The following is a 16,753-nucleotide window of genomic DNA, read 5'->3' as shown; positions in this document are numbered from 1 at the left end:
CAGCAATAGATGTGGGGAGAAGATATCTGTGGTCCCGCGGCAAATCCCGCGGCAAACTCCACCAGTGTTGTTCGACGCGCGAACGAGATACTTTTGCCATTTATTAGTAGTGAATATACTTACACAACCCGCGGTCAACTCCAGAGTATACTATAACAGACTCGCCGCGGAATACTCGGCTGCCGTTTCTCTCAGTTGATATATAAGTGACAGAACTATGAAAATGGAAACATTATTACTTATATCAAGTTTCGCCTGCGGTCTATCTCAAACGGCTTCCTATACTTTGCCTTCTTTCATACGTTCTCGTTTCTCTAGGACTTAAGTCAGAATAATACCAGCATACACACCATGGCCTCCACAGATACAACCGTATTCTTTTCCAAGGCGGACAAATACCTCATGAAAACGGGTGTCCCCTTCTCCCCGGTCATTATGAAAAAGGCCCAAGGCACCAGACTTTACGATGTCAACAACAGACAGATCCTCGACTTCACCTCCGGCCAAATGAGCTCCCTCCTGGGACATTCTCATCCGGAGATCGTCGAGGTTGTTCAAAAGTACGTCGCCGAGCTCGACCACCTCTTAAGCAACATGATCACCTACCCTGTCGTCGAGCTCGCTGAACGCCTAGCTCGCTTTCTTCCGGCGCCTCTAGAAAAGTCCTTCTTTCTAAATACCGGTTCCGAGTCCACAGAAGCAGCCATCAAGATCGCCAAATGCTATACTGGCAAATTTGAGATTGTTGCTTTCGCCGCAAGCTACCATGGATTAACTCAGGGGTCGGGCTCCGCGACCTACTCAGCCGGCCGTAAAAGCGGAGGCCCCTGCATGCCGGGCCAGCTTGCCTTTCCTGCTCCATATACTTATCGCTCGCCTTTCCGTAAGCCCGATGGATCTTACGACTGGGAGGCAGAGATGGAATTTGGCTGGTCAATGATTGACCGTCAAAGTGTTGGCTCCCTGGCTGCGTTTATCATGGAGCCTATTCTCTCCACAGGCGGTATCCTCGAGCTCCCCCCAGGATATCTGCAACGCATGAACTTGGAATGCAAGAAACGTGGCATGCTGATCATTATGGATGAAGCTCAAACCGGTGTTGGTCGAACCGGTCAGATGTTCGCTTTCGAGCAAGACGGAATTGTACCCGATATCCTGGCGTTGTCGAAAACGCTTGGATGCGGTTTGCCCCTTGCTTCTGTCAGTACAACCGCTGAAATCGAACGCGAGTGCACCGAAGCCGGCTTCCTATGGCTCACCACCCACCTTAATGACCCACTTACCGCTGCAGTGGGCAGTAAGGTCCTCGAAATCGTTGAGAGGGATAACATCTGTCAGCGAGCTGCGGAGCGTGGTGCGCAATTGCGCGACGGTCTCCTTAGGCTGCAAGAGAAGTATTGGTGTATCGGCGACGTCCGTGGCCGGGGTCTCTTGCAGGGCATCGAAATTATCTCTGATGCGGAGACTAAGGCCCCAGGCCCGGACCTCGGACAGGCGGTCTCTGATCGGGCTATGGCGTGTGGTCTCTCGTGCAACGTTGTTAATCTTCCAGGCATGGGGGGTGTCTTTCGTCTGGCTCCGCCTGTTACCGTTACAGCTGAGGAGATCGAGGAGGGCCTTACGATCTTAGACGAGGCATTTGACTATGTTTTAAACGAGAACAAAGATTAGGTTGTTGCCTGGACTTCTGGTATCTTCGTGTACTTCGTTAATCTTTAGGCTAGTGTTCATTTGTCCCATGACAATTTTCCTGACAGCTAGAGATCCTTATATCGAGGTAGGCGATTCTACAACATCATTTTCTACTGGCTCTCATCCACCTTGTCTTACCAACAATCAGTAATTTTCTTTAAGTATTCCTATAAAGGCCTGATGGCTACGAATATGTGGAGACCAGACCGTCACTTTGAATGTACAAGTCCTAAACTCGGGGCGAGCCTTGATCCATGTTCGTAGAGAACCCTTTCCGATTGCTAGACACTTGCTAATGTGGTTTTTTGTTTCCATGACCGCCCCAATCGACCGTAATATCAATAGATGTACCATAGCCGTAGCAGCTTATAGGTTGCCCTCCACTATCATACCAACATAGTCCTTCGTCACCTTTTGCTAGTCTTCTCACGTAATCATCGTTTAAGAACTTCAGTGCTCTCGGCTTTATGCAGGGAGATAGCTAGTACATCAAGCTTAGTGTTAGAGTCCTAGTTCAAAGCTCAGTGCATGGATTTAGAAGATATTGAAGCAGCACTAACAACACTGCTGGATCCTGCTCCTCTCTCAAATTGCGCCACATCTCTCATGTTGAGCGCAGTTTTCCACCAGGCCACCCGCACGACCGATATTGAAATTGATAATCAAATCCGGTCTCTAGCAGCGCTTTATCTAGAGATTTGACTCTCCGTATGCATTGGCTATACCCATGCATTCTCACTCGGTAGGCTTTATGTGGTTGATAACCTTTCCTTGCAGTATGCTTTTTCCAGTTTGAACTGACGACGAGTATCATCCTCTACCGAGTCTTCTTTCACCGGCTTGGTCAATTCCCTGGACCACGGACGGCTAGGCTGAGCCGACTATTTACAATGTACCAGAGGATGAAACGGGATCAATACCACCTAGCAATCTTGAGGCGATGCACCGCAAACACGGAGAGTTTGTATGTACAGGTCCCTATGAAATATCCAGAAATTGTCCATTGGCTTTTAAATATAATCAATAAGCCCTAATCGTCCTGTACACGGTCTAGCCTGTACAGCTATATCTCTAATGACAATTCTACAGGTTTCGATAAATCCCACCCGTGATCCCGAGGTGTATCTTCGACGACGAAGGACATGGGACTGAGGGGTTCAGTATGAAAGGTAAAAATAAACCAAGCCATCCTCGCCTATCCTATACATTTTTGTAATACAGATTTAAATCGTAAGCTTAAAAGTATTGGCGGTCTATGAACCTAGCGTTCAAAATAAGGCCGATGTCCTTGTTTCTCAGATTCGCTCCTGTTTGGGTGGACCTCTCGACATCTTATAGTGGCCCACTTAATCTTCCTTTAATGTAATGGGTTTTGTCGGCATTTCCAAAGACTTTTGCTAGTTGGAGAAGGGTATAGAGCATGTTACAATTGAGGATCTCCACGATTAAATATTGTATATATGAATTCGAAGCCTGTTCTCAGAATACAGAGACTCTTTTTTTTTTTTTTTTTTTTTTTGGCTTAATACAGGGGCTAATGGATAACTATGGTTTGTTGATGATATAATTCGCAAGCCAGATAGCGGAGAAGAGAGCTGTGAGTCTAACAACTTTTCTCTTTCTTATTCTGAGTATTGAGTGCGACGTTTGTTCCCCCTTTTGATAATTATCACCCTGGTTCTCACGCCGCTTCCCTTGTCTTTGTTTTTGACAATAGCTTCTCTCCATGGTATCAATTAGTAATATGAGTTTGCTTAGCAACGGAATGTGGAGAAAAAAAAATAAAAATATAACCCAGAAGGATGTCATATCCTGGCTTGTGAAAGCCGTTGAGAAGAAAGATCTGTCTGCTCCCCCAGGTAAGAAAGCTCTCAATGAGGATGGGCATCTGCTGATTATTGCCAGAAGTTTAGAGCGTCATTTCCCCCCAATCATTCATACAATGCCCTGGGTACCTCTTAAGTGACACGAGTGGGATGACTCTACACACAAAGATATGCCCACTAGTCGAATATTCATGAAGCTACTCATCCTTTCTAATTCATTGTATAGCTTCTTTGTCTAGGAAATACTCATGGAACTTTCCATATATACAATACCTAGGACAAAAGAACTGATTAGGACAGAAATGGTGGTACAAAACTACGCGTCGTACCAGGGTAGAAAGTGTGCCGCAGTACTGCTGTCCCTACCTCTCTCAACGCACACACAATTTTGTGTTTCTTGAAGTACTAGCACCAGCTTCAAAACCATCATCTTTATACCATTTTAATCCTTCCCACATAATTCCCCCTCAACCCTTCCCCTTTTTCCACGCTATCATGGATCTACATTGCGAATGCATTAGGAACGGCTATGATGAGTGTCTATGTCGGTTCTGTACGAGATGTGGAAAGTTTGGCCACAGAAAATATCACTGCAGAGCAACGCAATGTGGCCAATGTAGATCGTGGCATCTGTTAGGAAAGTGTCCCCTTGAGGTGAGACAGTATATCCGAAGGCGAAGTGCCGAGAGCGCTTCATCCTCCGAAGAAGAGATTATTCAGCCAAACACAAATACTCTTGATGGAGTAAGTTGTTACCAGTCTATAAGCTATCGAGCATACTGGAGAGGTGCTTAAGAAATCATACAGAGCATTGTTCCACAGTCAAATGCCCACGCTGAGCCACCTAAGGAAAACCAGCTAAATGAGAACCCTAGTGTGGAAAGGCCTGCAAGGACTAGAAACAATTTTACCGCAGGCGTAGTGGGGGAACCACTCCAGCTCCAGAATATTGGGCCTGTCAATCGTGCACTCATCCTAAAGCAACTCATCTCAAAAACAGCAGAAAAATATGAAGAGAGATATGCGTCCATATTAGACACAGATGATATTGGGGCAATTCTGGAACAGCGCTTAAATTCCACTGTAAGGGACATATGCAAAAACGGTGAATTTACGCTCTCGAAGTATATCGCCCGCTTCTTCACCCTTTCTGGAATCTTTCTAATGAAGGAAAATAGTTTGATAGCAATTGGTCAGAACCCAGAAAACCTATCCATTTGTGGGGTTTACCTCCACATCCTGTGGAGGAGAAGCAATCCGCAAAAGTTTTGGTTATACGTCGGACAAGCAGCAGAACTTCGAGAGAGAATTCGAACACACAACGATATCTACCGCCGGAAACGTAACCCATCGTTACACTACCATGTTTGGGACTCATCTGAAGACATGGAGTCGGTATTTGTCACCCTAGGCACCAGTGAAAAGCCAACATCTGCCAAAACACAGCTATTGCTGAACCTCCTCGAAATGTGGGTGGCACTGGTCTTCCAGACATTGACATCATTACACCTAAATGAGTATCTACCCGAGAGTGTAAACAGACTCTGGTCAGGGCATCACCTTAATGTTGCACTACCCTTGTGGCAAGGCTTCACGGAGGAAAACCAGGCTGTGAGCGAGGCAGTTGGCGGGCGAATATCTTTTCAGCAGCATTTATTTTCTGAGGACCCGAGAATTCGTCAATGGGCAGAAAGTGCAAGAGACGCGTTCAACGATATACGAAACTCTCCCGACGCTCTGCTAAGACAATATTATCAAAACCTTCTCTCCAAGCGTCGAGCCCAGGGCCAGCAAGCCTGGCAGAAAAAAAAGTCGACGAACATCATGAAATACTTGGAACCAACAAAGGCAACAGTAAAGGCGTCCCATGAGGATGAAATATATGAAGTGTCATGCGGTTCCTTCAGATTTACAATTTCACAGTTGCTTGGGCTACATTTGAGAGGTGGTGACGAAGTCTTTGTTCAACTTCACTTAGCTGGAAGCCGTCACCCCAACGCCTATGCTCAAATGGCCGAAACAAGGGACCCAGCAAGCCGACTAGCAATTTCGATTAGCGGCCATGATGCCCAGGGGGGCTTCCACACCTGGCTCCAAACCAAGGGGACTCGAAATGTTTTCAAGATGAATTCCCTAGTTGATGTGCTGGAGGGATATTCCTTGGAGGAGAGCCAACATTTCCAACGACGTTGGCATTCCATGAGGCTGGTTCCTTGTGATAGTTCTTCGCGGAAACATGTGTATACTTGAGCACAAACATAGGCTATAGCCCTCGGCTTTGAAACTTATCTCGGCAAGCTCAGCCTCTCTGGACGAGGAATTATGTTAGAGCCTTTTATTGATTAGTAGACGGCAGCCTCATTCCTTGTAGAGGGTTTAAGAAATGATGTTCAGTATTTATATTTAGGCGCGTTTGTCTTTCTATAAGAATGTAATTGACTTTTTGGTAGCTCTATTTCCACATTTATAATCTAGATACCATATATGATATTGTAAAGCGGTCATATGTCGTCATACCGCTACTATGTCGAATCCCGTAGGTCAAGTCCCGAGTCGTCGTCGCTTACGTTGTCTCACAATGCATTCCTACACTACCGGCCGGTACGGCCCATGAAGAAAGGAGAACAGGGCTAGTTTCATTGACTATGGCAACTGACTGTATTCTTATATGTACAACTTTAGGGATCATGTGTGATGTGATAGAAAGGGGTCACCCCACTACAATATATATAATGCTTAGTACGCTTCGCTCCGCTGCGCAATGATTAAAAGGACAAACCGGAGCATATATACACATTATAGGTTAAGATTAAGGTATCAGATTCCCTAGAATCCTGATTCTTGATGAAAAAGATTATAATTTTTTCAATCGAGATTTCTAATAAATACCGGGAAGATGCGCTAAAAATATCGAATAGATTTTAGTCGGTTACTTAACGTTGTGAGCTGGCTGAGATAAGATGGATAGGCGCTCGAGTACCCTCTACCATTGTAGAGCCAAAACAAAACAAAAAAAAAGATAGCATGTCCTGGTTTCGATCCAGGGACCTATTTTTTGTTAGGAATCGGATTGTAATTGGCTGGTGAAAGGATAAATCGTACCTCCGGGTTATGAGCCCGGCGCTCTTCCCCTGAGCTAACATGCTCTGATTGGTTATCAGCAACACTTTACACAGACTTGAGTAGAAATTTCAAACTGTCCATATGTCTTCTTTTCTCTTCCCACCCCCCTCGTTTTGTAGATTTAGTTGCTATATAGGTGACTCCAGGACATTCTGATTCCTGAATCGTAGGTTCAGAATCAAATTTATGTGATCTTTAGACTTTTTGGTCATGTGGAATATCGGGCCCACCCAACAGTATATAGATTTCGATCGCGCAGAGGATTCAGATCGTCAAGCGATTCGTTCTGTTCTACCTTCTTATAATTATCCAGCCAGTAAAACTACTATACAGATATTAAATATAGCTACTATTATATCTTAAAAATAAAGTCTTATAAACTACTAGCTAAATATCTAAAGCATTATATCTATTCAAATATAATTTCTAAAGATAGCACTCAGCAGTGTCAATTGCAATACCACACGGTCCACACCTCACAGCAAGAATTCATTGCTGTCTCAAGTCTAGGAAGATAATACTGCAGTGCACCCGAAGTAAAATACTCCAAAGATACAGGCAATCTTGCTGGTTGTGGACCGGCCAGACGTTTCACTTGATTGTACTGTACTGTACAACAAAACAAGTAGGACAGGAGGCGAATGGCGATGAATGCGGATTAACCATACTGTCCAACATTGCACTGTATTTATTACCTGTTGACACTGCCCTCTTAGGCGGTAAAATTCTAAAAGCAATGATCTTTAGAGTGTACGAAAGAAACAATGATGTTATACCTAGGTCCTGAGCTTGCTGGAGAATTATTCAGTAATGTAAAATCCAAAGGTCATGTCTTAACCGTGGCAAGCAGCTGTTATATGAAAAGTAATTATCCATACCAAACCAACCAGGATGGATATCTCCCGCTATGCAGATCAATACAAGGACAAAAAGCTTTAACCTTGTTTGATCTTTCTAGGGAACGATAACGCTATAGCCAAGCATCACATGGCAGTGATATTCAGCACAAAGGAAAGCACCTAACAAGTCGTTAAGCGATTGTCCCCTTTCTTATACACTATCAACACCCTACAATGTGTTAGTATACTCAATATGAAGCACATTGAAAGCTGCCAATAAAGCTGAGTGCGAGCCAGTATACTGTTCTTATAAATAACTCTACAATCCACATGCTGATACTCGATAGCAGAAGTCCACGGGTATTTTACCCTCTTGACTACGCCACCTGTCGTCCTCCTTCGTACGTGCGATTAGATACACTATTCATATTTACGATATGAAATCTGGTCTTTCCATAATATTAAATGAGATATCCTTGATCTGCATCGTGACCTCTGACCCTAGAAATACTGGATATCATAAATTTCCGATCCTTTACTTGTCCCACCCGCACGTCATATCTCCCAAATTGAACGAGCGGGCTCTCAATTAACGAGTTTATTCGACAAGATGATAGACCACAATATATATTCCTTTGAGCACTATGGGAATATATGCGCACGGCACCGAAGTGGATACATCATCAACTCGTTACAACGTGTCTACAAAGATCGAAATTCTAACGCGCTATCGCACCTTTATAACACATGCACCGCAGCTTCAAGTATAGAACCGGAATCTATGCTACTAACCCATCCGGTGTTCACAGGGAATACCACCTTCGTGCGCCAAGGCCCCTTGTTAAACTTACCCGGAAAGTCATCGCTCCACCACAACCTCCTCCCACTTTTGCATCTATGGCAGCTGCGCTGCCCTATCCTCCTGTCCCTACTGCTATTTCACAACAGGAGAAAATTAAGGCACCACTTTTGTAAGAAGACAATCCCTAAGAGGAAAACTGCCTTAGCCGTGATACCTACATCCAAAGAACCCCTAGATGTATTATTGTACATCGCTGCAGTTTCCGCCTTACTTCTTCAACGTAACGAGCAACTAATAGGAGACGGCAAGATAACTGCTAAGTAGGCTAAAGGATCAAAGAGATCCTTGAGGACCGTGAAGTAGGATCTTTACCTGTTGTTCGAGTGCCTACTACCTTCTTACAGTTTCGTATCATGGCAATATATCCATACCTAAGACGAGCACTGTCTCTGCGCTACCGAATGACAAGCATTGGCACCTAGGCCGGATATAAAAAGACCTTCGATACCCGGGATAATTTTGAGATTATCGAAGAGATATTATTAAAAGTAAATAGGAGCAGGACAAAGTAAACAGCTGTTATATATTGTACGCGGCTATATAAAATATTTTTATCCTGTCTAAGATATATAAGCTTATTCTTATAGCTATATAACAAGAAAGACTATCTCTAAATCCTATACATTATATATTATTTAATATATAATATTACTTTTTAATATACTCTTATAGATTTTATAATCGGGTTACTACTGTTAAAAGGAGGCTTAGATATCCTGTGAGTTATTGTTAATAAGTTCATTAATATAGCTTGATTTCCTTCAGATATTAGTAGGTTTATATAATTACATACAAGGCCCAACAGGAGTCCAAACGGAAACAGCATGCTAGAGACAGAGTAGGCCTCCATCTCATGCATTTGACAATGCAGGGTCAAGTAACTCCCGCATATCAATGAATGGCGCGGCGAAAGACCCTTCAAAACCAGTCAAGGACGCAATAACCCAAGATGCAGGCAGTGTAGTGTTGCTACTGAAACTTGTTAAATTATACGGAACGTACTCATTCTGCGAATGGTACTTGAATTTGTGCGAAATTCAGCATCGTCTAGCTTGCAAATAGCAATTCAAAAAGCTGCATTGGTCGGCCGAGTATGTAAGCTTGTTTGACCGCACTTATCCTTCACATTGACATCTGCACCTTTCTTCAGTAAAAGTTGCAGCATCTTCATTATACTGCGTTTGCTTCTATCGTACATGACTAGCGTTAGCACCAATGGCAGGCCAAGCTCCCCTGAAGGTGTGTTCTAATCCGCGCCTTTTCTCACCAAATGTAGGGTATCTGTAAACCGGGTATTCTAGACGCGGAGGCATAGACTGCTGTCGTCGTAAGGCTGTCATTCGATATTGATATTTGCAATATGATAACAATTCCAAAAGCAATGATCTTCGGAGTTTAATGAAGAAGAAATAAAGAGGTTATACCCGGATCACGAGTCTGTTGGAGATTTATTCAGAAGTACAAAATCCGTCTAAATTGTTGCAAAGGAGTTGTTATACGAAAAGTAAGTATCTACACCAAACCAACCGATATGTATATTTCCCGCCGTGCAGACCAATAACCCCTGAAAACGCCTTACCCGACTAATACAACGCTTGCTATACTGTAAACTGAGCAACTTATGCACGGTATCCCATCGAATCCCGACAATCCTGACACCCAAGTAGTACCGGTAAATGGTCTCCGATCACGATTTGCTCTGCACGATGCTGCATGGCCCTTCTCGACGCCAGCTCCTGACGAGCAACCTCAAACCAGACGTCCTGTACAGAACTATGCATATGACTATTCGGTGCTTTTTCGAAGACCAATGAATTCATATCGTCCTTTTCGTTCGACGTAATATCATTGTGGAAGTTGCGCATGAAATCTTTCCGCTGCATTCGTTGGTTCCCGCCGTCACCGATCTCAGCAGAGAAATACTCCACGAGACGGATAAACGGCGAGACCGTAAGTAACGAACTAATCCAACTGTCATCTGATGTGCCAGGTTCGTCTGGAGGTACTGTATATTGGAGGTATGAAACAAGGAGCTGCATGCAATGATGTGTAGCGATGAGAGTGGCGGTGTTTGTGAAAGGGGGAGACCGTAGTATCTTGACTTGCAGGCTTCGGTACATAGACTTGCGGACGCCCGGGGGAATGGGCACGGGTAGTCGTCCAGCTTCGAAATCGCGCAGAAGAATGTTGGTCTGTTCCCGTCTAGCGAGAGTATAGGACTCAAGGAAGTATAGAGTATAATACCTGGAGAAGTCATTAGAGAGCACGTCAGGAGTGCTACTTGAGAGTGACACCTACATCAGCGGCGTAAGATAAAACCATATCTTCGCAGTCCCTCGTTTCATGAAATCATTGCGCTCGTTTCTGGAGGGGAACATAGACTTCATGAACGCCGGTTCGCTTGCGGCGAACCGATCCATGACGCGGTCTGCGATGTAATAACATAGCCTGGAGCAGACTTTCTGCCGCCGCCGAAGACTGTACACATATCTGAAAGTATATATATGGCCACCCTTTGCGCTCTGTGCGGGAGGAAAAAGATCTGACAGTAGCACTACGTCATCCTCAGGGTGACGTGTATATGTCTTTCCACTATCTATCGGAGAAGGAAGGGTCCCATGACGACGCTGGCGGAGATACTGTCGAGTGATCGCATGCTCATGCGTGGTAAGAAGCTCATAGAAGGCTTTGCAGACGAGTTTTAATGGTAAGAGGTCCGTGATACCGCAGTGGGCGAGTATCTTTATTTGAATCTCAACAGGGAGGATGTCCCATAACGAAGACGTCGACACCGGATTCAATTTATTGACACTAGACGGGTGTTAGCAAAGCGGCGCGGGTGATTTTATAACAAAGTATCTTCGAGCACGTACTCCAGTGTCGAAGAGGCCGAGGAAGAGAGGGGATTGTGCCTAGACGGGTTATTTCTCTTGGTATCGGATTTCCTTCCCCTGTTGATGTTGTTGATGGCAGCACGGGCTCTTTTCACTTGGAGGACCAACTGAACGATTGGGCTCATTATCGAGTATCTAAAGACATAGGGAGACCAGCTCCAATTCAGGGCCAGCTTAATGAGAAGCTTGTAACCATGGATGCGAAGGTCCTGATGCTTGTGATTTAATCGATGTCACGCAAAGCAGGTGTTTCGCCGCCTTTCCCAGTTTGGGGAAAGAGGGGGCCCTGACTAAGCCATGTATAGCCTGGATGGGGTTAATTAATTCTGCACCCATTCGGCCTAGTGCAAGGTCCCTAATGCTATTTTAAGCAGCGTGGCGATGACCGGAATGTTTATCTATATGGATTTAATGTCAAAAGAATGCAAGGTCAAATGCCTGCTGATCTATACACAAACAATTTAATGCATAGAGTATTATTAAGAATACCTTTTCTGCCATATGAAGAGATCTTTTCCATCCAGACAATTCGGATCCACTTCTACAACTTAATCAATCTCCACCCAATCCCTCGCCAATCCTTGTTGCCCATATTAATATTATACTAGTAGATATGTATGTATGTACTCCATACATTTGGAGAGAGAACTGAGGTAATCACTAGTGTTTTATTTATCTCACAATTCCAGGCACCTATTTTAGGTCATTCCCGTTTATACTCTTCTACCATCCCTGTAAAGTTGAGTTCCAAATGTTTCCTCTTCGTCTTGCTAACCTCCGGGCCCTGACTTTTTTTTTTATCGGTAAATAGCAGACACATTGACCAAGAGGCCTTCGTCGAGGGACCCAACTCGGTAAAAAAACGTCAATGAAAGACTAGTCTACCAGCACCAGACACTAGATTATGCGAGTTATCCCTAAAATCCCCACACTCGAAACCCTCCAAAATGGGAAACTGGTCTTCCATAGCACTCAACTTGCATTAGGCTCTACCACTTGCATTAGCGAGCTCACCACCGATCAACGACTATATTAAGGATCACCCCAAGCTTCCAAGTTCTGGTAAACAAGGGGGTCACTTTTCACTGCGCCTCGCTACCCTAGTGGATCCTTCACAGGGTCCCTCGTGGTGCTACCGTACTACGGAGTAGTGGCTAGTCTTATCCCCGGGTTGCTTCGCCACTTCGTCTTCCTGGCTTATCGTATAGACCCCGCTTTCTAATTCCGAACCCCGCTATGTATCAGCCAACTACATGAATAATGCGTAGGATAACGTGGGGTCCGTAAATTGCGGCCTTAAATAGAGAGATTAAACTTGCAATTCTAGTTGTTCCAACGAGGGGTAGATTAGAGCAAGTTCCTCGAGACCATGCGTGTAAGCGAGATCTGAAATAGTCAGTGGACTAGTGCTTATAGCACAGGTTTGTTTTATTAGGCAAGTGAGCTTAGCTGCAAGTTAGGTCTTTTACATCATGCAGTTGCTTGATACACATGGAGGAGATGAATCTTATGTGGAGTGTATGCATTGAAATATGTCTACAGGTGGCTTGTAGTTCCTGATCCTGGTTATGCGATATGTATGATATATATCATCACCCCACGGAGCTGTTGAAGTTTAGTTGCCCCAAACTTGTGGAAGCTGAACATTTGCGATGGATCGAAATATATAAAAGAGCTCACAAAAGTCAGTGTATTGTTTACGTTGCCCTACAGGACATCGCTATTCTCCTCGAGACAATGGGAAGACCACTGCATGATACAAAATAAGATCTCACTCCCGTTCGATTTGATGAAGCCGGGTTTGATAGTCTTGGCATTAAATGTTCCATATGGATGCCCCCTCCTTCCCAGATAGATGATATTAAGCAGGTATGCCCACACTATTCTCCGTTCATTCTTACAATTGAAGTTAGTAAGGACAAAAAAAAATGACTTTGTAGAGAAATCTACAGGAGGTTTAACCGCATAGCATGTCCTGGTTTCGATCCAGGGACCTGTCTTGTTGTTAGGAATCAGACTGTAATTGGCTGGTGAAAGGATAATCGTACCTCCGGGTTATGAGCCCGGCGCTCTTCCCCTGAGCTAACATGCTCTGATTGGTGGGAATTTCTATAAATTCTGGTTATATAAGTCGCTATAAATCTGGATATGGCTCGAAGTGAGCATGGGATCCCGAGACGGCTTGCCGATGTCTGACAGCCGGAGTCAGGTTCACTTTTGACATTGAACTGACAAATGGGATGCTCGTTACACATAGACTTACGAAAGGCCGTAGTACTCATCGTTCTTCTTCCCGAATGTAGGCTGCAGAACGTACCACGCACATGGCGCAGGCCCATCAGAGGTTATGGTTTTATATATAAATCACCCATCTCTAATGGAGACCCTTCATTCTTCCACGCTATTATTATAACTCAGTTATCGAAGAGACATCAACGCGCAAGGACAACAGGATTACACGGTAGAGAGTGCCATGATAGGGACACGCTCTGTACTGAGCAGTTCCAGTTCCAGACTTCAAGGTTACGATAGAGGTACAGATTGGCAGAATGTGGCAATGCGTAGACTTAATGTGATATCTGATATATTTATCATATGCAACACAAAGCAATCGACCGACCAAGCCAACATACTAAAAGCAACGGTAAATAAACCAACCGTAAAGGCCACTATAAGGGGAACTCCGACACACAAAACGCCCGATGCTATGCAAAACTATTGATCCCAAAACGCCGCTTCAGCCACTATGCGACCAAAACTCACCAGTTTAATTGTTACGCGAACAAGAAGAGGGTGTAACCCTTAGCCAACGTAGGTCGAATTCTAAAAACCGCTATCAACCTATTGACGGGTTGCTGGTATAGACACTCTCAAAGTCTAGCCTCTCTAACATCCCATTCACACGGTCAATCTCACGGGTGAGATCCTCCACATTCATTGCTAGACTGCTGACCTCATCGAACTTGCGGCGTCGGTTCGCATCAGCAATCATTTCAGAGACGAAGAATTTTTGCTCCTCAAGAACAATAAGCCGCTCACGCAGCGACTTTTCTTCTGCTTCCAATGCGGAAATGGCGCTGCTTGTGTCGCTGGCTAGGCTGCTGCTACTGCCACTTGCAGCCACGCTGTTATACTTAATAATTGATAAGGCAGACCCTTGTCGTCGATGACCAGTCGTCGAACCATTGCTAGGGCTGGGTGAGCTGGTAGGGGAGCTTGGTAGTCGACCGTTGGGCGTCGAATGCTTGAGAACCTTGGGCAAAGATTTCAGGGGAAGCATGTGAAGGTGAAGGAAGTTGCTGGCCTGCTGATATATGGCTTTCTGGAGACGTTGCTGGGCTGAAGATTCTGTAGGCAAGTCGCGTATGCGTCGAGCGGCAACATCATACTGGGAGAATGAATCAATAAGTCGCCTGCGGATTTTGGAAGCTTCGGCTATTTGAGCGGACGATGGTGGTCGCCTGGGGTCTCTGATATACATGATTAGCACACAAACAACACTCTATAGGCGACAGATCACATACTGCAAAGCCGTTAAGAGCTTTTGAAATTTAGGCAAAAGGATTCGAATGCCCCTCTCGAACTGTACCAGATTCTCATAAGCCCTTAAGTCTGGGGGTTTCCGCATGAGGTCGGCTTCGAAGTCTCGACGGTCAAATAATGTTGCTCTGCATTCCTTACAAAGCCTGACATCAATATTCATTATGTCCATGTTACTGGACTTCTCTGTGGATGTCTTGGATACTGCACGTTATCAGTGAAGATAAGTTAAGCTACTAAGTAATAGACTTACAAGGGGTGATGCTCAGAGGTTCTTCGGTAGAACACCCGGTTGCTAGGTCACCGCAGACAACTCGCCCGCAAGTTCTGCAATGATGCCTTCGAAAAGTATAGCTGGTAAAGTCCTGCTGGCAAAATGGACATCTCAGGACGCTCGAGTCGTCCTGCCAGCTAACGACTGTTTGCTCAAGGGCCTTTCGTTGATCATTCTGCCACGCTATGGACCAGATCTTACTTGTATTCGACTGGATCTGCTCCACAGGCAAGCTAGCCAATAGCTGGGTGAGTCGTGTCAAACGCTTCTCTAACCGGGATACTTCTAAGAAAGCCTTGTCGACTGTCTGCTTTCTCACGGATTTGAAATCGTCCGTCCGGTCCCTTACCAGGCCTGTAATTATTAGCAATTATGGTGCAACGCACACGCGGGAGCCGGTTTACCATTGTGATCATTATACCCCTCCCTAGACTTATAACACGTTTCGCAAACCCTACACCATAAGCCTCTTACCGGTTCATGTTGCGCCGACCTCGATAACTTCATCTGGTACATGGTGTGTTCCTCGCAAAATAGCTTCCCGCATTTTCGACAGTTGACACATCCATTGGTGGCATTAAGCCGCTTCCCGCACGAGGGTTCCAAACAAACATCGTATAGCCCCCGCGCTTGCCAATGATCCTTTGTTATAATGTCGTCAGGATCAAGTGGTTTCGGTTGTTCAGGGACAGGCGCTTGGATGGATCCAGAAGGACGACTCGGGCCGGCGAAGGCTTGTAGATTGTCATTCGACTCGAACACATCTAACCCCTTTAACTTCTGATTCAAGACGGCAAGAGGTTGGAAGCGTCTCGCTTTCTCCATCTGCGTTTTAAACCAATCCTTGACTTCATCTTGCCGATCATCTTCTAAGTTCTGATGTACGTCATCGAGATGTCTGCGAAAGTATTAACGGGGAGCGGGATAGAATTGGTGGAGTAAATTAATACCTATTCAGTTGTAACAGTGTCACCTGTACGGTCGTCAGTAAGCTGCCTCGCGCTGGGGAATATATGGGAAGACGATGGGCAAAGGGGTCCCGGGGGTGGGGGGCAAGTAAACATACCATCTCCTCACTGCAGATTGGGCAAGCCAGTTGAGCTCCGGCAGCTGCCGGAGCGGCAGGAATCGAGGTACCAACATTATCAAGAGAGATGCGAGAAGTGAGATCTTGTGTTTCGGAGGAGAATTGGGAGGCAGAGGCCTGAGAGCTGAGGGAAACGCTGCTGGCGGTCGGTGATAAGAGCCTCGGTTTGGGTTGCGGAGACGGGGTTGAAGCCGATGGGGAGAGAGCGTTCGCGCTGCCTAGGATACGACCTCCACCCAGCGTCCTCCGGGACATATTGGCTTAGATTAGTAGAGCATGGGAGGGAAATTCCGCGGAAAGCGGTAAGAAAGGCGATCCGGGCGGGAAGGTAGAAGAAGATAAGAGTATAGGGAATAGTGATACAACCAGCTGTGCATGCAGCGCAGTTTTGGTGTTTCAGTTCTGGATCGAGGCGGAGCTTTGGGATGCGAGTAAAGTAGCACGTAAGGCAAGCTTGATCCTGGCCGATGAGGGGCGCGGATCCCCCTGTGATGCCTGAGGCAGAAACCTCCATGTAATGTAACCTATAGTATATACATAACTACTTCTACCAAGAACTTTAAGGCTTGGCCTAAATTTATCAACAGGACACCATTTGCACAGTAGAACATGAACT

General features: G+C 45.3%; 4 protein-coding genes and 2 non-coding genes across 6 annotated transcripts; 2 read left to right on the top strand and 4 right to left on the bottom strand.

The window, feature by feature from the left end:
• The first annotated feature begins 260 nt into the window (after positions 1 to 260).
• Positions 261 to 1,757, top strand: BDV27DRAFT_168682 (aspartate aminotransferase family protein). The gene has a single exon (XM_032074840.1). It carries the CDS (start codon positions 352 to 354, stop codon positions 1,669 to 1,671), a length of 1,320 nt encoding a protein of 439 aa, XP_031922368.1. The 5' UTR covers positions 261 to 351; the 3' UTR covers positions 1,672 to 1,757.
• Positions 1,758 to 4,013: 2,256 nt separating this feature from the next.
• On the top strand, positions 4,014 to 5,768 carry BDV27DRAFT_149713 (uncharacterized protein; the record flags this gene model as incomplete). Its single annotated transcript, XM_032071102.1, has 3 exons — positions 4,014 to 4,262; positions 4,377 to 4,543; positions 4,697 to 5,768. 3 exons carry the CDS (start codon positions 4,014 to 4,016, stop codon positions 5,766 to 5,768), a joined length of 1,488 nt encoding a protein of 495 aa, XP_031922367.1.
• A 770-nt stretch (positions 5,769 to 6,538) lies between these two features.
• On the bottom strand, positions 6,539 to 6,664 carry BDV27DRAFT_t208. Its single transcript has one exon. It is a non-coding gene; the product is annotated as a tRNA-Met (tRNA).
• A 3,099-nt stretch (positions 6,665 to 9,763) lies between these two features.
• On the bottom strand, positions 9,764 to 11,448 carry BDV27DRAFT_136410 (F-box protein). The gene is made up of 3 exons (XM_032068762.1): positions 11,216 to 11,448; positions 10,641 to 11,153; positions 9,764 to 10,586 (listed from the first exon to the last, which is right to left on the bottom strand). Exons 1-3 carry the CDS (start codon positions 11,359 to 11,361, stop codon positions 9,962 to 9,964), a joined length of 1,284 nt encoding a protein of 427 aa, XP_031922366.1. The 5' UTR covers positions 11,362 to 11,448; the 3' UTR covers positions 9,764 to 9,961.
• Positions 11,449 to 13,202: 1,754 nt separating this feature from the next.
• BDV27DRAFT_t207 lies at positions 13,203 to 13,328 on the bottom strand. The gene has a single exon. It is a non-coding gene; the product is annotated as a tRNA-OTHER (tRNA).
• Positions 13,329 to 13,790: 462 nt separating this feature from the next.
• Positions 13,791 to 16,550, bottom strand: BDV27DRAFT_136409 (putative vacuolar segregation protein (Pep7)). The gene is made up of 6 exons (XM_032068761.1): positions 16,117 to 16,550; positions 16,001 to 16,023; positions 15,455 to 15,948; positions 15,030 to 15,404; positions 14,761 to 14,980; positions 13,791 to 14,706 (listed from the first exon to the last, which is right to left on the bottom strand). Exons 1-6 carry the CDS (start codon positions 16,390 to 16,392, stop codon positions 14,073 to 14,075), a joined length of 2,022 nt encoding a protein of 673 aa, XP_031922365.1. The 5' UTR covers positions 16,393 to 16,550; the 3' UTR covers positions 13,791 to 14,072.
• Between the last annotated feature and the right edge of the window lie 203 nt (positions 16,551 to 16,753).

The sequence above is a fragment of the Aspergillus caelatus genome, assembly GCF_009193585.1.
Source record: "Aspergillus caelatus strain CBS 763.97 unplaced genomic scaffold BDV27scaffold_273, whole genome shotgun sequence".
Taxonomy (NCBI): domain Eukaryota; kingdom Fungi; phylum Ascomycota; class Eurotiomycetes; order Eurotiales; family Aspergillaceae; genus Aspergillus; species Aspergillus caelatus.
This window is presented reverse-complemented; position numbering and strand designations above follow the sequence as displayed.